The sequence below is a fragment of the Phocoena phocoena genome, chromosome 16 (genome assembly GCF_963924675.1).
Source record: "Phocoena phocoena chromosome 16, mPhoPho1.1, whole genome shotgun sequence".
Classification (NCBI taxonomy): Eukaryota; Metazoa; Chordata; class Mammalia; order Artiodactyla; family Phocoenidae; genus Phocoena; species Phocoena phocoena.
Genome location: NC_089234.1, coordinates 59,786,549 through 59,811,424, shown reverse-complemented (window position 1 = coordinate 59,811,424; position 24,876 = coordinate 59,786,549). Strand labels below are relative to the sequence as shown.

Below are 24,876 nucleotides of genomic sequence, written 5' to 3'. Positions count from 1 at the left end.
ACAGTGCTTGCCAATTCTCATTCTACGCACTGTAGGATGTCAGGAAGCTGGCAAACTCCAAATCTGTAACCACTAAGGTTATGTCTAGTGACATGTCATATACAGGACCCTACATTGTCCCTCTCTTGTCTAAAACTGAAACTCTAGTAAACTTTGTCACTTACTTTTCAGTGTCGTCAATTTAATGAATAGTTCCTAATCTGAAGCCCCTACCCCTATCTTACTGTGAGAATTAGTGAAATAAATAACACTAAACCATTTTAAATTTGGAGAAGAAAGGCACTATGAAAACATGAGATACTGCTGCTCAAACACAGCTTGAACCTTGTTTCTTTAGGAAGTTTTGATACCAAAGACCATAATAAAACAGACTTGGACGTTTGCTTCAAGAGAATATTGTCCTCATTCCACACCTGTCCTTACTACTCTTTTGTGTGCTATTGTAAACTCCTTGACCACCTGACCAAGACATTTTCTAAAGATCATTTCCAAAAATTAGGCTTTATCCCATTCTCATGTAATCTGCAATGCTATGGCTGCAATATCATGAAATCAGTTCCTTGAAGTCACAAAACAAGATTTTGACGTGAGGGGATGTCCCTCTTTTAGAGTTCCCTTCTGGATAAGATACTGGAGGCCTAATTGCAGGGAAGTCTTGAGAAAAAAACAATAGGAGGATGAGGGATTGTGAGGGTTTTTCTTTTTTTTCCCCTAAAGAATAATATCAATAAACTAACTCTGTTGACAGTGTAAAGCAGTGCTTCTATCTGGGGTCAAGGCCAGAGCAATGGACACCTTATCCCACTCATCCTCTTCCTCTGATAAAGCCCCAACCAGTACTGAAAAGTCTTCTTCACAAGAGCCTAGAGGCCTTTTAAAAAAGTGTTTGAAAAAGAAGCGGACAAAGGAAAACTGAAATTAAAAGGATTTTCCAGTCTGTCTCTGGTGGCTGGTCCAAAAGGATGCTTCAATTCCTGCTCTTCACCTGCCTTTTCACCACAGTAACACTGGGGTCACCAACGGGTAAGTCTTGTGTCAAGTACTTGACACGATGTACTTTTGTTGGAGGAATTTGCTGTTATGTACAGGTTATTAAGAGCAAGATTCCAGTATCTTAAATACTGGTTCTAGAATAGGAGAAGAAAAGTCATTGAAAACCTGTGGAGATATATTTTCAGAGAATTTCATTTCATGTTCCGTTTAGCCTTTTGCCTGAGCATCCAAAATTTCCATGGATCTGCCAAATCCAAACAACTTTCCATGAGCTAAATATTTCTTGGAGTATCTGTAAAAGGAATCCTAACCTCTTTATATTCTAGGCACTTGTATAGTCCCAACTTTAAGAGGGAAAAAAAATTTTTTTTTAGAGCAGAGGATAGAGTTTTTTCTTTCATTAATACAAGGGACTGAGTGTGCCCCTAAAGGCACAGATCTGGATAAATCAGACTTCTTAGTCTTGACATCTGAAAATACGACTTTTTTTGCAGAGACTGAGTGAATCTTAAACTGTCTCCCCCCTTGGCACCTCCAGACTTGATACAAAACTGGCCAACAAAGCAAAGTTTTAATTCCATTTAGTAACAAATGTCTCTCTCCTTTTCCCATTAGAATTTAAGTTCTAACTAGAAGAGAGAGTGAGATGGCGAGAACCATCCTTCTTGGCACCTCTGAGAATCTCAGTGTTTAATTGCCCCTATTTCTTCGGGTAACTAAGGCCTTGCTCTAGTACCTTGAGACCCTAAGGAGACATGTAAAACTAAATGTCATGTGGTATCCTTGATGGGATGCCAGAATAGACAAAAATAGGCAAAAACTAAAGAAATCTAAACTATGGACTTGAGTTAATAATAATGTATCAACACCGGTTCATTAATTGTGGCAAAGATACCACACTAGTGTACAATGGTTTCATAATAGGGGAAACTGGGTGCCAGAAAATGGGAACTTTTTGTACAATCTCCTCAATTATTCTCTAAATCTAAAACTGGTCTTAAAGGGGCTTCCCTGGTGGCGCAGTGGTTGAGAGTCCGCCTGCCGATGCAGGGGACACGGGTTCGTGCCCCGGTCCGGGAGGATCCCACATGCCGTGGAGCAGCTGGGCCCATGAGCCGTGGCCGCTGAGCCTGCGCGTCCAGAGCCTGTGCTCCGCAACGGGAGAGGCCACAACAGTGAGAGGCCCGCGTACTGCAAAAAAAAAAAAAAAAAAAAAAAAAAAAAAAAAAAAAAAAACTGGTCTTAAAAAGTCTTAAAGATAGGTTTGAGCTAAGTTTAATCACCCTGTATCTGCTACCAGTAAGTAACCAAGAGTCGCTTGAGTCAAAGTGGTCCTGCCCTCAACTTCCTCCCCGCTTTCTCCCCACTCTCTTCCCTGGCTTACTCCTCCCTCTAGTACCTCCCGTACCCTCCCATCAGACACCTTCTCCTTTCCCAGATCTTTTTTATTTTATTATTTTTTTTCCAGCCCTTCTAGGACGTTTGACTCAACGCCATAAACAAGATAAAGGGAGAACTTTGGGGGCTAGGGATTGGGTGGGGGTGCAGTTGCCTCAGAGGAAAGGGTAAGTGAGAAAAAAGCAGAAGAGGGGAGGGCGGAAGGCGGGAAGCGAAGGGGGAGAGGGAAGGAAGGAGAGGAGGGGCTTCCGACCCCAGGGCGCGGGGGCAGAATCTGGTGATCCGGACTATCCAAGGGGCGGTTCCCGGGATGCGGACCTGGAGGGTCAGGGAGTCCTGGTCCCCGGGACGAAAGGGCGGTGATGCTGACGTTTGCGCTCTGCTTTCGGCCACGACGAGGTGCCGGCCCTCGGGGGGCATGGACGTCCGGGCTGACGAGCGAACATCCTAGTAAATAAAGGCTGACCGGCTGTCTGCCAGCTGGGGCCCCCTGACTCGAACTTTGCCCACCGGGCTGTTCTCTGAAGCTCTCTCATTTGAGGGATGTATTATGTATGCGTGTGTATATATACGTCAGTAATTCAGGACGCAACATGCATAATACCGAATTCGGGCTCCACATTGAGAGACTGAAAAAAGGAGTTAACGCCAGCGGCCAGATTATTAAAGGATTAAATTACTCCCTTTAAACGGGGTGAGTGGAATGGGTTTATTTAATGTTAGGAAATATTGCATGGGTAACTTTTACAATATGTATTTAGTTTACAGAAGATAGTAAATTTCTCCTATTTGTGCCATGTATCACCTACAACAAGAGAGGAAGTAAACTTTCAACAAATAGCACAAGAAATGATAGTTAAATTTAAGGAAAAACTTTATAAATCATGAAATAGTTATTGAGGGAGGTTTAGGAATTTCTGTAAAAGCTATTAAAAGTTGAGTACTTAACCATGTCTTATAAAATTAGAGCCAAGGAGATGAACCAAATATTTCTATGAATTTATAATCACCTGTGAAATTGCCCTGGAAATCTGTCTTCATAAGAGAACCACAGCTGGGAGAGCAGATAAGGGAATTTTTCCCTTTTCAGAGGGTAGAGAGTCTGTATGAGGACATTTCTTCCTCTCAAGCGACATCAAACCATGGTCTAGGGCACAGTCAGGAAACCGCAGGGACATTATAAGGAGAGGGTTGCTCCTGGCACGTGTAACTCTGCAAAAGTGTTACTTCCAGAATATGCAATACCCTACTTATTTCTTGTCCCAAACGGTTATTATACTCTCAATGGGGCCCTTAGCACTAGGCTACACCCTCCTCTACATGTGACTGAAGTTTTGAGATTAAACTTGAAATTGAAATGTAGACTGGGAAAACCCAAAATATTTTCTAGACAACTTAGATTTTTTGATCATGGCCTATCCACACTTAATTATTGTGCAGTATTTGCTGAAGCTGAATTTCCTGCCCACAAAGTATTTCAGCCTTAATATGAATTCCCTGCCTACAATGTCTATTAAGTCAGCCTCACATGCATTAAGAAGGATAGTACTCTGGCTAGGACTCCTTTCTAGAATTTCTTGATTTTATAGATTCTTTGTAAGAACAATTTGCCTGTGTTAATTCAGTGTTTTCCTGAAATTGAGAGAAGCAGTGAACTGGGGATATTGGTGTATTCAGTCATTAAAATGTTTTTGATGAGGTATTTGTCCATGTTATTTATGCACTAAAAATGCATGCTTGAAATGTTGCTATATTCTAGACAGTGATGCCCTGGCTAATTGTGAAGACACAAAGTTCATGGTGTTTTCAATAGGTGATGGAACATGTACCAACATTCACATGGAGAATATCTTTGGTAATTACTTCACACTATACTGTGTTTTTCAAAGCAGCTGACATATGCCAGAGGCCTATTCCTTCTAAGGTGGAATGAGCTTTACACATTCATTATCAAGCCAAACTGCCCGCTAATGCAAAGTTCCATCCAAAATCTTGCTTACAAATGACCATCCAACTACTTTTTGAAAATTTCCAAAGATGAAGAGCTTACCACTCTATAATACAGCCTCTCCATTACTAGATAGCTGAACTGAAATGCACTTCCCTGTAACAATTTGTTCTTGTCATTGTAACAGAAAGCTAATTCCTCTTTCATAAGCCATTCCAGATTTTTGAAGACTGATGCATATTCTTCAGGGTTTGTTATTTTTTTTCCTCCAAACAGTAGTTCTCAGCTTCTTCCCCAGTAAATAATTGTTAGGCTCCCTTCTAAATCTGATCACCTTCCTCTTTTGTCCCTTCTAAATCTGATCACCTTCAAGTTTGTCCATTACTTTCATAAAATATAGCCACAGGTGTGAACACAGTACTCAAAATATAGTCTGACCAGCACAGATTTCAGTGAGCCTATAACCTCCCTTGGTCTGATCAGCTATCCTATCAGATGATTACTCTGGATGAAAGGTTTAGTTCAATGCAAACACAAAACCTTAAATAGATTTGAAATAATTTTTCAAATGTAAAAGGCGTTTATGAAATATGTTTACGTCAACTTGAGGAATCTTAAACAGCTACTTTTGGGAACTTTAGATTATTTCTTTCTTGAACTAAAAAGCCAGAATGTAAGACCAAGAAGGTGGACTCAGGCTCTTGCCACTGTGATCTGAAACATCACAAGGTGCCTCTGAGGTGTCCTTTTCATTCCCAGCCCTAGATCCTTGTTCTGCTTACATCAGTCTGAATGAGCCGTGGAGGAACACTGACCACCAATTTGATGAGTCTCAAGGTTCCCCTCTGTGTGACAACAATGTGGATGGGGAGTGGTACCGCTTCACAGGCATGGCAGGGGATGCCATGCCCACCTTCTGCATACCAGAAAACCACTGTGGAACCCACGCACCTGTCTGGCTCAATGGCAGCCACCCTCTGGAAGGTGATGGCATTGTGCAACGCCAGGCCTGTGCAAGCTTCAGTGGGAATTGCTGCCTCTGGAACACCACAGTGGAGGTCAAGGCTTGCCCTGGAGGCTACTATGTGTATCGTCTGGCCAAGCCCAGCGTCTGCTTTCACGTCTACTGTGGTCGTGAGTACCTTCCCTGGGCTCTTTTCCCTCCCCCAACAAGGCCACATATGGCATCAAAGAGAAAAACGCCATAGGAAATTTGGTTATGGTAGTATCTCAGAGCCTGAAGAACATTGATTTAGGGCCACGGACACCTCCAGATCATGATTTCTGAGGTGTGTTCTTAGATTTCTGAAAAATTCCTGAAGAATAGAAAGGGAAAGGAGCTATGACTTTGATCAGTTTTACTTTGTCTTCCACTCCATTCAAACAGAACAGTAGAAAGTGAAATGTTGACTTAGGTTATTTCATGTGGATTTCCAGCCTTTTTGAGCATGGAGGACCCCTTCTCAGTATATATTTCAGACATCTATACGGTAGCATTGTGCTTAGTGCCCACTGATTTTTTTAATGATGTATAATGGGAAGAAGCCACTTGAGATCAGTAATACTTTTAAGTGAATTTTCATGTTATTAATCCCATAAAAATCTGTATACATTTAAAAAATAGACTGCATAGAAGAGTAGGACATAATGCTTACTTAATCTACAGCTCATGTTTGGTGAGGTTTTAGATTTGCAGAAACTCCATGGTCACCCAAGGATCTGAAGTTGGGACTCATTGAACTCAATGACAGAACATGTCCCTAGGCAGCACCTCTTGCCATTGGGCTATATAAACGCTGATCAATGAGAATTCTGTTGATGTTGGCTAGGAATTCATACCCCATGATTGAACTCATGAGGCTTTCTCATGGATGAGAGTGTCCTCTGGTCCTCGCCCTTCCTGAAAGGTCCTCTTTATCCTCCATAGATTTTTATGACATCTGTGATGAGGACTGCCACGGTAGCTGCCTGGACACCAGTGGGTGCACGTGCTCTCCAGGAACCGTGCTAGGCCCCGACAGACAGACATGCTTTGGTAAGAAACCCATCTTGCGGTAGAAACAGGCTATTAGGAGTAAAGGACAAATCAAAAACTCTTCCTGACTCAGAGCGCCATCATTTTTCCAGTTTGTGTCTCTGAAAACTCAGAATGGGGTTTGTCTTTTTAGTTCATAACTTTTTAGTTCATAACTAAAGTATGAACTAAAGTTCATACTTGGGAAGTCCCCCAAGTAAACGCTTACATTATTTACTTATGTATGCTTCCAGGGTTTCTTTGTCTTTTTAGTTCATAACTAAAGCCTCAAGCCAAATTTATATCATGTGTGGGACAGTCTGGGATTGCGTTGTCCAATACACTAGCCACTAGCCATGTGTGGCTATGTGGCTTGTGTGACTGAAAACTGAATTGTAATTTTACTTAATTTTAATTTAAAAGCTAATATCTGATTCAGTCATTGGAAAACTAAAACTGTGTGGGGCAACTTGAGTGAAGTATAAATTTTATGACTATAAAATACAGCTCAAGTATTTCTGATGAAAATTTATCATCCAAATTGAGACATGCTATAAGTATAAAATACACACCAGATTTTGAAGATTAGTTCAGAAGAAGAATAAAAGATATCAATAATTTTAATATTGATTATATATTGAAATGAAATATTTTAGACATACTGGATAAAATGAAATCTATTTTTTTTAATTTATTTTATTTATTTATGTATTATCTTTTGGCTGCACTGGGTCTTAGTTGCGGCACGTGGGATCTTCATTGAGGCACATGGGATCTTCAGTTGTGGCATGTGGGATCTTTCGTTGAGGCGCGTGGGCTTCTCTCTAGTTGTGGTGTGCAGGTTTTTCTCTCTCTAGTTGTGGCACACAGGCTCCAGAGCGTGTGGCCTCTGTAGTTTGTGGCACGAGGACTCTCTCGTTGAGGGACGCGGGCTCAGTAGTTGTGGCGCGCTGGCTTAGTTGCCCCACAGTGTGTGGGATCTTAGTTCCCCAACCAGGGATTGAACCTGCATCCCCTGCATTGGAAGGCAGATTCTTTACCACTGGACAACCAGGGAAGTCCCTGAAATATATTATTAAGATTAATTTTACCAATGTCTTTTAACAAATTTTTTAATGTGACTACTAGGCAATTTTACATTACATGTGTGTCTTGCTTTGTATTTCTGTTGGGTAGCTTTGGTCTAGAATTATCTAAGGACATACTCCTATAGCTTCACTAATATAATTTTGGTTTGTCTGAGTGGCAAGAAAGGGTAGTCAGATTATTTGTAGGAAATCCAGAGTTGTCCAATTGTATACATGTTTTGTTGTCTACAGCAGGGAGAAAATAGAGTTGAAAAACCCAGGACTGAAGATCATCTATTTTCTGTTTAGTGTTATGAAGCTTTTTGTATTCAGACTCAAATAGAGTTAAAACAAGTCTAGAGAGAAAGGGGAGGACTACCCCACAGCTGCCTCCTCCAGAAGAAGAGTAACAAGATCAGGATGGGATAGGGCATCAGGATGAAAGGGATATCAAAGGGTTCTTATTTTAGAAAAGCTTTTGTTCCTCAGTCTCTTTAATGAATCCCACTAGCCATCCCATGGAGCATGGCTAGGCACTCCCATAACAGTTGTTAGGGCTCTTGCCTGGTTGATTTTGACTATGTGATTTAATGTAAACAGGTTCAGGGTGTGGGGGATGATGGTACCTACAATTCCCCCCAACCCCTCACACTACACACACACACACACACACACACACACACACACGTGTCTGTTGGAAAATATTTGGCTTCCTCTTAAGGCAGGAGTTGTTCATTCATCTCTTCTTTTGTTTTAATATAACTTTTGAATAGGTCATGTATTTAAATAGCTCCCAAGTTAAACAGCATGAATGTATACAGTGAAATATCTAGCTCTCTGTCCCCCATTTGCTCCACTTCCCTCTCCTCCAACTCCATCCCAAGTAAACTCTTTTTTTTTAATATTTATTTTATTTCTTTATTTTTGTTTATTTTTTTGGCTGTGTTGGGTCTTAGCTGCAGCACACGGGATCTTTCGTTGTGGAACACGGGCTTCTCTCTAGTTGTGGCACATGCGCTCCCGGACGCGTGGGCTCTATAGTTGTGGTGGCCCACGGGCTCTCTAGTTGAGGCACATGAGCTCAGTAGTTTTGGCGCGCAGGCTTAGTTGCCCCACAGCATGTGGGATCTTAGTTCCCTGACCAGGGATCGAACCCGCGTCCCCTGCATTGGAAGGTAGATTCTTTACCACTGGACCACCAGGGAAGTCCCCCAAGTAAACTCTTACATTATTTACTTATGTATGCTTCCAGGGTTTCTTCAGGCAGATATAAAAATAAAAATATACATATTTATTTATTTGTTGCCGTTTTTTAAACCAAATGTTGCATATTATACACACCATACACATCTCTTGCTTAACAATTTATCTTGGACATCTCTGCCTATCGGGACATAGGGAAAAGCCCCCAGTTCCTGCCTGGAGTCTGTCTGTTGGTTTCAGGGAGATCATGAACTCCCTGAAATTAGAGGCAAAGTTTTGTGTTTATGTGCATGTGTCAATGTTACTTTAGTTTTTTAAAAAGTATATAACAATTTTAATTATTTATTATAAATTATTTTTTTTAGGCAGAGAGAAGAGTATAGGAAAATAATATAACAGACACTCATGTACCCAGCTTTATAGCTAAATTTTTCTTCCTTTTTTAATTTTTAAATTTTTAAAAAAATTTTTATTTATTTATTTTTGGCTGCGTTGGGTCTTCATTGCTGCATGTGGGCTTTCTCTAGTTGTGGCGAGCGGGGGCTACTCTTCGCTGCGGTGCATGGGCTTCTCATTGCGGTGGCTTCTCTTGTTGTGGAGCACGGGCTCTAGGCACGCGGGCTTCAGTAGCTGTGGCTCACAGGCTCAGTAGTTGTGGCGCACGACTTAGTTGCTCCGTGGCATGTGGGACCTTCCCGGACCAGGGCTCGAACCCATGTCCCCTGGATTGGCAGGTAGATTCTTAACCACTGTACTACCAGGGAAGTCCCTCTTCCTTTTTTTAAAATAAAATTTTACAGATACAAATAAAGCCATCTCATTCCATCTCTTTTACCTCTCTCACCCTCCAGGGATAATCACAGTTTTGAAGTTAGTGTGTGTCCTTCTGGTCCCTGTTTTTATGCTTTTATTATTTATGTAATAAATAACAACAATAATATAACATAACAATAACAATATATAGCATTGTTTTGTGTGTTCTTAAAATTAACATAAAAATGATACCTTACCTCACGTGTGAGATTTTCTCTAGAGTATACCCATAAAAGTGGAATTGCTGGGGCATAGAGTTTCTAAGGCTGTAAGTGACAATAAATTCCCAGATAACAATGGCTTCAACAGTAGAAGCGTATTTCTCTCTCAGGTAAAATAATCAGTCTCCAGGTAAGCAATCCAGGCTTTCGACAGAGGGTGAACCCAAGCACCAGTGTGGCCACTCCCAGGAGGGCTGCTAGCACCTCTAGCCATCCACTGTCCAGGCAGTAGGGGCCCTGATGAAGGGTCTAATCTTAGCAACTATATTTTTCATTTCTACGAGTTCTGTATGTTTGTTTTGTTTCAATTCTGCCTTGTCTTCCTACACAATTTTATTTTGGTTACTGGCCTTACTTTTATCTGTTTAGTAATTTTTTTAATCCTTGTATTATGGATTTTTCTGGATTATTCTGTTCTCTCCAGTTCAAAGCCTCCCATTTGTTATCTTGTCAGCTTTCTCATAGTGGATCATCTCCTCCTGCATATGTTTTATGATAAACCACCTTCTGTTGTAATTGTTTTTCTGTGGTACTCCACTCTTATTATCTGGTTTGAGGAGTTCTTTTTTACTACGGAGAGTTTTTTGATTGCTTGTGTCACAGAAGCTTCACCAGTCCAGGCCAAACTTTACATCAGTTTCTCAGTTTCAAGATCCCCACACCATGTGGGAATTATGAGTTCATACTTCAACCGTGGCAGGGCCCAACTTGGGGTTTATGAAGGCTTTTCTCTTTCCTAGAGCCTCAGGCAGAGTCCTTCTCCTCCCCCTTTCATTGTGGGGATACGTTTTCCAGGGTCCTAGACTTGAGCAGGGTTTCAGTTCTAGCTCATCTCCTCTCGTGGGCCCAAGGCCATGCCTCCTGTCACCTTGTGGGTGTTTAAACCCCAGTCCCTGGTTTATATCCTGTATCCAAGCCATGGCAAATTTAACTCCTCAAGCTCCCCTGTTTTTGTTTGTAGAAGGAAGGGGATCGACATTTGTTTCCAACTGTGCTTATTCTTTTTATAGCAAGAGTCCATGTCCTTCATCAGATTCTTAAAAATGTTAGCAGTCATTGCTTAAGTACAATGTGGGAATATTCCAATATTTAAAATAGATTTGAGGGCAGTTGTTCATGTTATAAAAAAGACTGCTTCGCAAAAAATTTTATCCAACATATCCTCTGCAATGCAAATTCCTTTAGTGCATTTAAAACACAGTTTGATTTATGTTTTATTTATTTAGCAAATCTTCAGGAATTGCAGAAAGTGAGACTCTCCAATACAAACAAGCAGGTGAACCCAAATAACAAAGGGGACTTCATTTCCCCAACAGTTTTGCCCCGAGGAGGGAACTGGCAAGCAACCAACTAACTGCCTTCCGCTCCAGCAGAGGGCAGAGGGACAAATAACTTGGTGGGGAGACCAGGTTAATAAAACTGATTATATTGGAGTTGGTTTGTGGAAAGTCTAGGGACAGGATCTGAAAAGATGTGGAGTTTCTGCTAAGGGGCTTGGGAAAAGATTGCATGGCTCAGCAGTATGTAAATGGTGTGGTCTCTCTTCTACAGATGAGAATGAATGTGAACAAAACAATGGTGGCTGCAGTGAGATCTGTGTAAACCTCAAAAATTCATATCGCTGTGAGTGTGGGGTTGGCCGTGTGCTAAGAAGTGATGGCAAGACATGTGAAGGTGAGATGGGCAAGAAGGGATTCACATCAAGAGCCCCCAGTAAGCCATTGGCTTATTCTTTGATGTTCATAAAACTGGCCAACGTCAGAAGAGAGTAACAATCTGGCTGTGTAAAGAAACCACAAATCATCATCACTGAGAATCATTGCAGGATGCTCGTGTTGCATACAGAATGCAGTGTTGATTTTGTCTCCAAGCTTTAGCAGGAGGGAGCTGTTGCATTTTGCAAGAGGCAGAGAGCTGCATTTTAATTGGTGGTATAAAAATAGGGTATTCCGTGTTTCTCAAACTTTAATGTGCCCACAAATCACCTGGGATCTTGTTAAACTACAGGTTCTGATTCAGTAGGTCTGGGGTCAGGTGAAGATATTGCATTTTTAAATAACGTCTAGGTGACACCTGTGCTGCATATCCAGGGAGCACATCTGGAGTAGCAAGATAATGGAGGTAGGTAGCATAACAAATGGTTTACAGCAGTGTTTCTCAAACTTCCCTGCTGAGAATCACCTGGGCGCCTTTAAAGCTGGCCTTTCCCAGGCCTCTCTCCTGGAAACTCTGGTTCAGTGGGGTGGGAGGGGCCATACAGTTTGTGTTTTTACCAAGTTTCTAGGTGAGTCTTACCATCTTGGAAGTTTGGGAAACTGGCTTACATGAAGTCATTTTTTTTTTTTACTCATATGCTTTGAATTTATTAGAGATTAATACATTTTTAGAGATAAGTAAACTTATCTTTTTTTTTTTTTTTGCGGTACACGGGCATCTCACTGTTGTGGCCTCTCCCGTTGCGGAGCACAGGCTCTGGACGTGCAGGCTCAGCCGCCATGGCTCACGGGCCCAGCCGCTCCGCGGCATGTGGGATCTTCCCGGACCGGGGCACGAACCTGTGTCCCCTGCATTGGCAGGCGGAGTCTCAACCACTGCGCCACCAGGGAAGCCCTAAACTTATCTATTTTTGATAGTAGAAATGCTGTATACATTTCATATAATTAAGTACTAAAAAGAATTTGTAATGTGTGTCAAATAATTGAAATGGAAATTGTCTACTATTACGACATGAAACTTAGATAATGTCCCTTCTCTAAGGCCCTTGCAAATTATCCCAAATAAAATTTCATCACTTCCACTTTAATAAGTCTGAATCTCATGATATTGGGAGTTGAGAGACCAAAAAAGAAAAATATTCTGCAGATTATATGAAGAGATAAATGGCTTAATTATCATTATTTACAGAGGACATATGATTTGTCCCAGAAGGTAATTGAATTTGTGGCATAACAGATTATAATACTGCTTACGATATCACTTTATTCTAGTTATATTCAAAATAATAAAATACTACCCCAAAAGGAAAAATTATGGCTAGTGCTCACAATTCATTTCATGCAACAAAATTTGCATTATTAACTCAGGGACCATTAACCAGGATATCAAATTACTGTCCCTTGTAAAAAGACTAAATGTACTTTAAATTTTATTGAGTAAGAGTGATGTCCTGAATCCTCCTTAAATCTTATTTTATGCAATAATCTTTACATATTTAAATATTAATGAAATGTTCCATGACGAACATTTATAATTACTCATGAGTATTTCATTGGAAATATTAAGTTAATCCTCATATAATTTTAAAACCTAATAATCATAACTGAAAAGTATTTTAGCAGAAGATAAAATTTGAATATGAATTACACTTTAGGATTAAGATTCATATTTGAAATCCTTTTTTTTTTTTGGTTTTGTTTTTTTGTTTTTATGGAAACCCTTACATTTTATTGATAGTCCAAACATATTTGTTTCTTTAGCTAGTCTGTTAGGTTAGCATATCTTCTTTTTTAAAATAAAAAGCTCTTTTTAATTTTTAAGTAACTTTTATTGTTTTGTTTTATTATGAAAGAGTTATGTTCATAGAAGAAAATACAAAGGAGTAAAAGAACGATAACCGAAATGACCGCAATCCCACTTGCAGGTATAGCCATTCTAAACATTTTGGTATGTCCTTGGAAGAGACTTAAAATCCTTTAAACCAAATAAGAATTTCAGTTTATTTTGTGCTTTGCAATTTTAGACCTGGAAATATCCTGAGTGAACATTTAATCCAACCCTTTCATTTTACATATATTGAAATTGAGGCCCAGGGAAATTAACTGACTTAAGGAAGACCATTTTTAAGAAAAAAATTTCCTATTAATGTTGACTTTAACATTTTATAGCATATTTTATGCTTTCTTCTACACCATTATATATCATTTTCAGCTATTTCAAAAACCCATAGGAATACTCTTATCCTTTTTAATTGTACAGATTTATAAACAGGTGATAGCCTAATCTCTCCTAAGTTTTGCAAAGATTAATTCATTGCAAATTTATTCTCTCTCCCTGTTTCACAAAAATCGATTCATCTCAAGTTAATTTACTGAGGACTAATGTTTTTATTATTAATGAACTGAGACTAATAGCTATAACTGGAAATTGGCTCATATCTTTCCTTGAACATCTTAAATGATTTGAAAGCATTCCCTTTTTTTTTTTTTGGCCATGCCATGCGGCATGTAGGATCTTATTTCCCCAACTAGGGATCGAACCCAGGCCCTTGACAGTGAAAGTGTGGAGTCCTAACAACTGGACCACCAGGGGATTCCTGAACGCATTCCCTTTTATTATCTTACCCCTAAAACAGGGACCAGCAAACTTTTTCTGCATAAACACAATAGTAGATATTTAAGGCTTTGCGGACCATATGGAATCTGTTGAAACTACTCAACTCTGCCCTTGTAATGAGAAAGCACCCATAGACAATAGGGAAATAAATGGGTGTGACTGTGTGCCAGTAAAACTTTATTTACAACAACATGTAGCAGGCCAGAGTTTGATGACCCATGATCTAGAAGATCATATCCAGAGCCCACAAAGGTCATTATTTTTCCTCGCTAACTATGACATTATGTGGTAGTTTCTTCATTTTTCAACTGAATATTTTTCCTTTTTGGCACATTTGATTGAGTATGCTTTTTGAAAATGTGAAACTTTTAAAAAGAAGACTTTAAAAAACTACGTCATAAGAGGAATGTCACAAAGAGCTCAGCTGAGTGGAATCTTTCAGTGTGTTGTCCGGTTCATTTTTATAATGTGCTATCAGCCCAAGAAACATATCTCCAGTGCTATTATTCCTAGAGATTTGAGGAGAGGGGCTGGTGATCCAACCACTGGTAATAGCTCTGACTAACTCTGATCCATTTAGCTGCTCTAGGTGAATTTATATTCTGTCAGTCCCTTTTATATCAATAATACTCTATAAAATTTCAAACTGGGTGGACTAAATGTTACAGAAATTAAGAAATGACTTTCGGGTCTTCCTCCCCAGAATTGTAGTCTAACCATGAGAAAAACAGACAAAGCTGGATTGAAGGGCATTCTACAAAATGACCAGCTTAAATGGTTAGAGCTGTGTGTGTTGTAAGATTGCTCTTTGTAGCTTTAACATTTAATAAACTTCTTTGTGGACATCATGTCTCAGTGACTGAGTTGGGCCCCAATGATACTGTGGTAAGTCAAGTACAATGCCTAATGCAAAGTACCAGTCCAAGAACCAGAATTCTTGGGGAAGAGGGCTACAATATCATTCCCTTTTCTTTTGGTTTTTATTGCAGACATTGAAGGATGCCACAATAACAATGGCGGCTGCAGCCATTCTTGCCTTATGTCTGAGAAGGGCTATCAGTGTGAATGTCCCCGGGGCTTGGTGCTGTCTGAGGATAACCACACTTGCCAAGGTAGTACATGCTCAACCTCTGCTCTTAATTCCTCCCTCTTAATCTCCCTGCCTTCCTCAACTGAGTGTGTCAAGATTCTCATCTTTTAGAACACCACCTCTTTTAGCAGCATGTGTACACTCTGGAATCATTTAAAAATTGTGGTAAAAAAATATAACATAAAATTTACCATCTAAACCAATTTTAAGTGTATATATATTCACATTTTTAAGTGTTATATATATTCACATTTTTGTGCAACGAATCTTCAAAACTTTTTCATCTTGTGAAACTGAAACTCTATACCCATTAAAACAAGGACCCCTCATTCCTTCCTCCCTCCAGCCCCTGGCAACCACCATTCTACTTTCAGTTTCCATGAAGTCAACTACCTTAGGTACCTCATATAAGTGGACTCCTACGGTATTTGTCTTTTTGTGGTTGACTTAATTTCACTTAGCAAATTGTCCACAAGGTTCATCCATGTTGCAGCATATGACAGGATTCCTTCCCTTTATAAAGTTATTTCACTGCATGGGTATACCACATTTTGTTTATCCATTCATCCATTGATGGACATTTGGATTGCTTGTCAATAATACTGCTATGAACACGGGTGTGCAAATATCTCTTTGAGGTCCTGCTTTCAATTCTTTTGGACCTGTGCCCAGAAACAGGATTGCTAGGTCATACAGTTTCCTTTGCTTTTTACTTTTGATTTTTTTCTCTAATTTCTATTATTAGTTGTATAACTAATACTTAATTTAGATGGAGTTCCTCTCTTTTCTAACAGATGATTGGCTTATGAAAAGTTGAAAGCCCTAGGGAACTGATTCTTCCCCCTACACGTACAATCTGATCATCAACAATCCTCTGAGAACTATTTTCTGGAAATCTAGTTATTTATGTCCAGAAAATTAATTCACTCATCCATCAAGTATTTAATGAGCACCTATATGTGACTTCTTTATACTAAGTCGTTGCTGTGATATGCCCTCACATACTGATATTGCCCTCACATATTGTCTGACAGTACCCTTTGTACTCCTTTTAGAGTATTTGTACAGTCCAGAGGAATGAATGCTAAGGAAGAGCAATCTTTTTATATTAAATTAAAGTGAATTTTATAGTTTATGGTCTATTGAGCAATGCAAGGACAGTTTAGAACTCTTCCCCAAGTGCGCTAACGCTGTTTTTATTACCTCTGTTTTATGGGGCAGTAATTAATGGGAAAGTCAAAGTGGTAGCGTTATGTAATTTAAGCCTATATCAAAGCAGTGCTTTTTCTGTATTGCCAATAAATTGTGTTTGTGCTAAAAGTTCATCCTTTAGGTGTTTCAGTGCATGGAGTTATGCTAGACACACTTTGAAATAAATGTTTGTTGGATTGAAATTTTGATACAGTATTTTCTCATTTGGGAAACAATATAGTATTTGAGGAGCATTATTTGACCACAACCTTGGGAGTTAGGAGTCCAGGTTTTATTCACCAATTTGTTTTGAGCCTCAGAGGTTTCCTTGAGGATAGAACAAAAAGTTCAAGGTGTGGAAGGGAGAAGTTATTTCTCCTAGAATCCTCCTTCCCTTCTCCCAGTCCCACTTTTCCAGTTCTAACAGCAGTTCCTGTCCCCGCAGTCCCCGTGTTCTGCAAGTCGAACACCATTGAAGTGAGCATCCCCAGGGACCTGGTCGGCGGTCTGGAGCTCTTCCTAACCAACACCTCCTGCCGAGGCGTGTCCAATGGCACCCACGTCAACATCCTCTTCTCCCTCAAGACATGTGGCACAGTGGTCGATGTAGGTTCTTCCTGAAGGACCCTTGGGGAATGACCAAATCCAGTTATTTGGGAAGTTGTTGACAGAGGTGTGCAGTGTGGCTTGCGTCATAGATGAAATATTTCCACATAAAAGAATGGAGTTAAAAAAATCATATACCATTCATTTAACAAATGTGTTATTGAGCATCTGCTGTGCTGTGGTCCCGACACTGGGAGAACAGTGGCTTAAAAAGAATTCTGCTCTTTCTGTTCTCAAATGGTACCCTCTCTCCAATATGTGCAGACATTTTTCTGAGTGCATCAGCACCAGTACCCGGAGGCTGGCTATGTCTCCTCTGACCAATTATTATACTTGAAGACAGTGACTGATATAGATGATGGTTCATTTATGAGGTAGTAAATGAGTTCAGGGATTGAACCAGTTAGAGGTAAAAGGTTTGTACTTTCCTGCAAGAATCTGTGCACAGCCCTGTGCTGGGAGCCTGAGGGATATGTGAAATAAGATTCCTGACTTTTAGGAATATACACAGTAGTATTGAGATGAAAACACACACAAGTTATAAATAAGAGACAGTGATACAGTTGACGGGTGGTATAGGAGTCCAGAAAGGGACAAACAATGGAACAGTCAAGTCAAATGGGACTTGAATTGGGGTGGAAGCATGTGTGTGGTTTATACAAGCGGAGACTAAAGGAAAGGGCATTTCAGATGGGAAACAAGTGAGCCAGTCTCAGACATGAGAATTCTTGAAGCTTAAGCTGAGTGAATGGTCAACACAGCCTGACTGGAAAAGGAGACTGGAAAAATAGATGCGGGGAGACTATGCTTCCAGACATCTGCTTGTGTGCTGGGGTGAGACGTTTGGGCTTTTCCCCATAGGAATGGGATTAAGCAGGCACTGTCATGATGAAATCAGAAGTGGGCAAGATGGATAGAAAAAAGAGGACCTGGACCCAGGAGATAAGTGTAGAGGCCCTTGCAACCAAATAAATACTTACTTATTGAATCCAGCTTAGAGAAAATCAGAGAGCTAATGAGATTTGGGGTGAGACATGGGGGAGATAGATGAGGAGAAGGTCCCGCTTTAGGCAAATTGTGTTTGTTGTATCTGTGGATAATCAAATGGAAATGCCCTACGATGAGCCAGGGGTTCTGGCACACAGGAGAGCAGACAAGGCTGGAGGTGAAGAACTGAAAAATCATCTGGGTAAACGCGACAGCTGAAGTCTGCGTGGGGTTGAGCTCAGCACAAGGTCCTGCTGCAGCGCCATCACCAGGTCTAGGATTCCAGAAAAAGACGAATGTACAGAAGCTGTTCTTTTCTAAAATGTCAGAGCTTTGAACTGGCTGATTCTGCATAGCTCAGGTTTTTATGACTAATACGCCAAAAGAATGTGTGAGTTGACCATGAAGTGGTATGTAAAACTCTTTAACAGTCAAAATATCTTGCTAAAAGGAGGAGAAGCAATTAAAAAAAAAAAAGAAGCTTCAGGCTTCAGCAACCAAATCTCTCATGTGCTTTGATGTAAAAAGAAATTTGGAGAACGTTACGGTGGGTGGGGGGGCGGGGGCTGAGGTGCTCTGTGGAAATAAACATAGACTCTCCTCTCCTGGCCCTGGCCTGGCTCAGGTGGTGAACGACAAAATCGTGGCTAGCAACCTTGTGACAGGTCTACCCAAGCAGACCCCAGGGAGCAGCGGGGACATCATCATCCGAACCAGCAAACTGCTGATCCCTGTGACGTGTGAGTTCCCGCGCCTGTACACCATTTCCGAAGGCTACGTTCCCAACCTTCGCAACACCCCGCTGGAAATCATGAGCCGCAGTCACGGAATATTCCCTTTCACTCTGGAGATCTTCAAGGACCATGAGTTCGAAGAGCCTTACCGGGAAGCTCTGCCCACCCTCAAGCTGCGAGACTCCCTCTACTTTGGCATTGAGCCCCTGGTGCACGTGAATGGCTTAGAGAGCCTGGTGGAGAGCTGCTTTGCCACCCCTACGTCCAAGATCGACGAGATCCTGAAATACTACCTCATCCGGGATGGGTAAGTAGGCTGCTTGGACGATGGATTAGCCCCAGTTTACATCCGACCTCTGGGCACGAGAGCAAACTCAGTCATTTCTTAAAACCACCGCAGCACTCTCACCAGCTGTTAATTAGTTCAGAAACTGTTTGTGTGCATTTTGGTGGTAAAAACTAGTGAAGGAGAGGGGAGTCCAAAATGACTCCAAGGGGTCTAGCTCGTGTGACTGACTGGATGCCCTTAACCAAGATGAAAGGACACAGGTGGACAAGCAGATTTGCTGTGAAAATATTGAATATGATAATTCCAAGTAATAACATTGTACTGTAAATACCTGCAGGATACTAAGGCAGAGAAGTTCAGTGGGCAGTTGGAAATGCGTGTCAGACCCAGGAACAAGGTCAAGACTAGAGACAAAGGACAGAGAATCGCCCCTGTTTATAGTCAAAACTATAGGATTAACCTGCCCAGAGAGATTGTAGAGCATGGGTGGCAAGTGGGGGCTGAGAAATGCAAGAGGGTTAGGAAGTGGGAGCAGCAAATGCAGGCCCCTCTTTTTTTTTTTTTTGCGCACGGTACACGGGCCTCTCAATGTTGTCGCCTCTCACTGTTGTGGCCTCTCCTGTTGCGGAGCACAGGCTCCGGATGCGCAGGCTCAGCGACCATGGCTCACGGGCCCAGCCGCTCCACGGCATGTGGGATCTTCCTGGACCGGGTCACGAACCCGTGTCCCCTGCATCGGCAGGCGGACCCTCAACCACTGCGCCACCAGGGAAGCCCCAGGCCCCTCTTTTAAGAAGTTTGGTAGTGAAGGAGAGAGAAGAAACACTTGGTCAGTTTTAGGAGAAGAAAGATCAGGTGAAGTTTGTTTCTGTTTGCTTGTTTTATACAAAGGAGATTTCCGTATTCCCTGAGGATGCTTGGATTGAGAACTTTGCTTGTCTCTGTGTATCATTGGAAGCCTGCAGTTACCACACCCACTGCTTACATTCCCAGGAAAATTACACTCACATCCCAAACTCATAGTGGTATCTCATCAGTTTCTTCCTCATCCTCAATGTCAGATGGGACACATCTCAGGCAGATCAGGACCTGCAGCTAAAGAAAAGGCAAATAGTCTAGTCAGAGCACCATAGGTGTGCCCCGGTTCATGCCCTTTGCTAATTGGCCTGGTAGACTCTGAAAGTTCTCCTTTGCTTTTAACTCCCCAGATCTCTCACCACAGGCAAGCTTCACCTGCTGCTATCGATCTCCTGCACAATGATTTCAACCCTTGATGCACATTAGGATCAACTGAGAAGCCTTTCTAAAAGTAGCAATACTCCAACCTGGTTCTCCACTCTTGTTGCCCTAATTCCAGCTCTCATTATCTGTCACCCGGACGGGTAAAACGCTTTCTAACAGCCTCCTAAATCCCAGCTCTCAAGTCTCAGCTCCACAGAGCCCTGGGTATCCAGCCAAAAGAAAAAATATTATATGTATAGTCAGATCCCTGCTGAAAACATTTTGCTTGTTTTCCTCTTGATTTCCTTTGGTTGGTAAATTTAACTGTTTATCAGCAGGAGTACTTCTAGTTTCAGATTCCTGTAGCCTCCTTAGCTTGTTTTCAGAATCTGGAAAATGCATCGTTCTGAGCTGCTTTGGATGGCTAAGAGTAGGTCTCATAGCGGGCTGAAGCCCTTTAGATTTCTTGCCATCTTAAAGGGTTCTCCACAAAGTTTTAAAATGAAACATAGAAGCATCAATTTTTATGTCTTTTTTTTAGTCACATAATTAGTGCTAAGTAGATTAGGAAATGGATTTACTTTTGGGGGAGAATGGATTTGGGTTCCTTTCAAATGTTTTTACAGCTTTATTGCAGTGCTATTTGCATACAATAGATGTACATATTTAAAGTGTACAGTTTGATAAGTTCTGACTAACACAACACTGTAAATCAACTATACTTCAGTTTTTTTAAAGTACTATTTTTAGGTAAAGATAAATTGAAAACACTGAGGCATTCACATGAAAAGTGCCATTTTAATGTCACGTTACTATTGTTATCATAGGTACTGGGCTTTAAGCTCCCTGACGTCACAGACCATATTGTTCATCTCTATCTCCTGTGCAGCCCCCAGCAGAGAGTGTCACACAGATTAGGTATGCATTAGGTATTTATTAGAGAACATAATCAGAAGATGGTATAAATTCATTTAACCTCAGGAAAATGAAAATGCGTACATAAATACAGGAAATAACAGAAACCACATTATATGTTTAGATCCTCTTCAGTTTAGGGGAATAAGGTAGTAGTGGTAATACAAGTCAAGATGTCTTATTTTTAAATAATTTTATTGGATTTTTCAACTGCCCTGAAACAGCAATTACCAATGAACTAGAAAGCGGTCTGTAAGCATGTGGAGCAAGTATCAACTTTTATAGGCTTTTATATCTGATCCCACTTTTTTACTGGCCTGGTAGACGGGAACTATTAAGTATCCATAAAAGGAAAACAGTCAGAAAAAATGTTCCTTTTGAATTCAGAATAGAAAACATAATACATGTGTGAGCCCTGGCCTTTAGGAGAAATTGTCCATCAATACTAAACCGTCACCTCAGAGTGGAGCATCACTAACCCCTCTTTACCCTCAACTAATCCTGAGGCGAGCCTAGGAGTTTCACTTTAAGTGGTAGACCTGAGATTAAAACCCCAAAGCATTATCAAACTAAAATTTAGCATTAAATCTGGGAAAAGAGGAATTAAAACATTTTGGAGGTGAATGATTTTTCCCAATAGGTCCAGTTATTCTCTAAGAAACTGACATCTTTCTTCAGCTCTCTGTTGTACAAATTGGGGTTTGCTCACCTTTGGATCCCCTTCAGGGGCGAGTGTCCATAAATACAGTGAAATCTAGTTAAAAGAAAAACCTTCTCAAATCAATAATAAAGTACATAAATGCAGAATTCCTGCAATATATTACAAATGAAAATACAGCCTTAAAAAGATACCTTGATTTCAAAAGATATCTCTGAAACAAATGTTGCTGCTGTCGCTAATACTTCAATACAATGACTTAACAGGAGGTCCTTGTGCCCAGTTTGTGGGTACAGAGAATGAGAGACAGGAGCAACAGCATTAATGAGCAGGCCTGTGTCTGAAGATGCCTTCACAGGGAGGGGATTTCATTTTTCTTTCATTCTCAAAAGTCTTGAGTGCAGCCCAGCCTCCTCCACCCAGTTTGCCTCTCCTTGGACCAAACACGTTGGACCGGATTGTTTTTCCACCTCTGTTTAAACAATCAAGTCTTACGTGCTATCCTGCCTTACTTCCAGCTGTGTTTCAGATGACTCAGTAAAGCAGTACACATCACGGGATCACCTCGCAAAGCACTTCCAGGTCCCTGTCTTCAAGTTTGTGGGCAAAGACCACAAGGTGAGCTGAACATCTTTACCTTGTAAAGGTACCTCTCCTCCCCAGCCTTCCTTCATGGTGTCCCAGTTTGTTCACATTCTACAAGCCCACATTTAGGATCTGCATCACCTCTATGAAAAATACTATAAAACTGGCCATCTAGAAGGTTAACACCTCCATGAATGTCACAATTATCTGCCCCCCACCCAGTAAAATAACTGGGCTTGTTCAAAGAAAGTACTATGTGATTATAATATAAAATCCTCGTGAGCAGATGTGGTTAAAAAAGCCTGTGTGGTGGTCACGTGGCAAAGTATATGGACAGAATATTTGCAGAAAAGACCAATAGTGAAATGTTCAGTGAAAATAGTACTTACATGCCAATTAAAATAATTATTATAAGACTATTTTATACATATTAAATTTATAAAAATTATAAATCCCAACTTGCAAGGCTATTAGGGAGATGTATACAGTGGCAGTATAAATTGGTATACTTTCTGGAAAGTGGTCTGACAATGTGTAATAACCATAAAATTATCATCATCTAAAAATTTCAATTCTGACAGCTTCTCAAAAACAAAAAGTAAGACATGACTTGTTGATGTGTTTTATAGAGCACTGTTATGAGAGAGGTGTTGTTTAAAGCAAACAGTGTATCAATTAATGCAATATTAAGCAGTTAATACAGAATGAAATATAGAAAAAGGAGATATGAAAAAACTATTGTCATAAAAATTTACATGCAAATTGAATGTGATACAGTTTTTTTTAAATGTATATACATGAATAGAGGTTGTAAGAGGCTTTGTATACTCTGTAAGGTAGAAGGTTTTTGATTTTTGTTTTAGTAGAGTTGTTGAAACACATAAACAAAAGGAAGTTTAAGAGACCAACAGTCTTTTCCATACTGCATTTTAGTGGATTTATGTCCTGTCCAGCTACATCACTGTTCTAGAACAATTGTTAACCATGATGACTAACCCTGATCTTCCTCCTCAGCTAGGCAGCATGCATGGGGAAGTTACTTATAGGAAGAAGCTTCCTAGGAGAAAGAACTTGTTATTTTACACAGAAGTGCGTGGGAGCCCATGTTATGCCCAGACCTTGATGTGAAGAACCAAGATGTTACCGTTATTAGATGTCTTCACAGAGGTCTCTTGTGTCCCTGCACAAAGGCAGAAGTTATGGATGTAGGGTTTTAAATCACCCACATGACTCAGTGTGTTTGCCACGTTACTAAATGTGTGAATATGGGCAAGTTCGTTAACCTCCTAAGTCTCAGTTTCCTCATCTATAAAATGGGGATGACGATATCTACTTCAAAGGGTGGTTGTTTAGATGAAATGAGATAATACACATGTAACGTTTGGTATTGTGTCTGGCTCCTAGTAAGCAGCTCCCAAGTGGCAGCTCTTCTCACTCTTTTTGTTCATTATCATTATGATCTTTCTAGGAAGTGTTCCTGCACTGCCGGGTCCTTGTCTGCGGGATGCTGGATGAGCGTTCCCGCTGTGCCCAGGGCTGCCACCGGCGAATGCGTCGTGAGGCAGTAGGAGGAGAGAATGACAGTGGTCCACAGAGCCAGATGTTGACAGGCGGCCCCATCAGCATCGACTGGGAGGACTAGGACGACCCACCACCCGAGTCCTACTTCTGGCTGCCTATCTCCTTGGAATTCTCCCCTCGCCCTCTGAGAACATCAGCCGGCACCCTAGAACACAGCGCTGCTTTAAACCTTATACTGTGGGTTTAGACAAACTCCCAGAACTGACTCACTCTGACTCTAGCCCACTGGGTCGGGAAAGATCACCTCACTGCTGACCAACCTGTCCCAGGTGGGGCTTCATCTTCTAATGTGGAAAGCTGCACTGTGTACCAAGAAAGCAGCTCACCCCATGCCCCTCATTTCTTTCCTGCAATAAAACACCTAGTGTTGGATGCAGTAGCATGACTAAAATCAGAAGTTGGGTATAGTATTTCAAATTAGGAACTTAAAAAAATTAAATAGTTGCTTGAAATTATGACTTAAATACCCACTGACTCCTTAAATATGTAAACAATAATTATACCCTGAAATTTCCATTCAAAGACAGAGTAGTTATAGGGGATTTGGAAGTTTATCACTGTAAGTGTGTACTAAAAAAATACTATTTGGATTTTCTCCTGAACAATATTTTCCTCTGAGGTTTTTATGCTGTCTTAAATAAACTATTTTCAATTAATAAATGTTAATAAATTCACTAACTTGCATTTAAGTGGTTCAATGACTGAACTGTAGACAGAATTAAAATGTGGTACCATATGCCCTGTTATTTGGCATTCTATGCCCTCAGATTGATAAGACAATAGAAAAAGGTATAAAACTATACCGTACTCTATTTTGTAGGTGCTTAATAAATTTTATTGAGATAAATATCCTAAACCACAGAGATTAATGTTATCTGCAGTTAAATCTGCTTTCTTAATATGCCAATTCATTTTATGGCTTTACATAAGATCAGAAAACAGTTTTTCTTCTTTTTTTTTTTTTAGAAACAACTGCAACGAACACTTCGTATTGGACCCAGTGAAATTAATTAACAAAATGAAGGGAAAG

At 40.6% G+C, this 24,876-nt stretch overlaps 1 protein-coding gene across 1 annotated transcript; it reads left to right on the top strand.

The window, feature by feature from the left end:
- The first annotated feature begins 857 nt into the window (after positions 1–857).
- OIT3 (oncoprotein induced transcript 3) lies at positions 858–24,530 on the top strand. The gene is made up of 9 exons (XM_065894137.1): positions 858–1,023; positions 5,099–5,473; positions 6,267–6,374; positions 11,209–11,331; positions 14,979–15,101; positions 16,716–16,876; positions 18,489–18,904; positions 22,199–22,298; positions 23,734–24,530. Exons 1-9 carry the CDS (start codon positions 963–965, stop codon positions 23,905–23,907), a joined length of 1,641 nt encoding a protein of 546 aa, XP_065750209.1. The 5' UTR covers positions 858–962; the 3' UTR covers positions 23,908–24,530.
- Positions 24,531–24,876: the final 346 nt, after the last annotated feature.

What these genes read in the sequence shown, in the direction of transcription:
- OIT3 (XM_065894137.1), top strand. Translation starts at nt 963, where the DNA reads ATGCTTCAATTCCTGCTCTTCACCTGCCTTTTCACCACAGTAACACTG. An exon ending in AACACTGGGGTCACCAACGG is followed by an intron (nt 1,024 to 5,098) that starts GTAAGTCTTGTG and finishes TTTCATTCCCAG; the next exon opens with CCCTAGATCCTTGTTCTGCT. An exon ending in CTTTCACGTCTACTGTGGTC is followed by an intron (nt 5,474 to 6,266) that starts GTGAGTACCTTC and finishes TATCCTCCATAG; the next exon opens with ATTTTTATGACATCTGTGAT.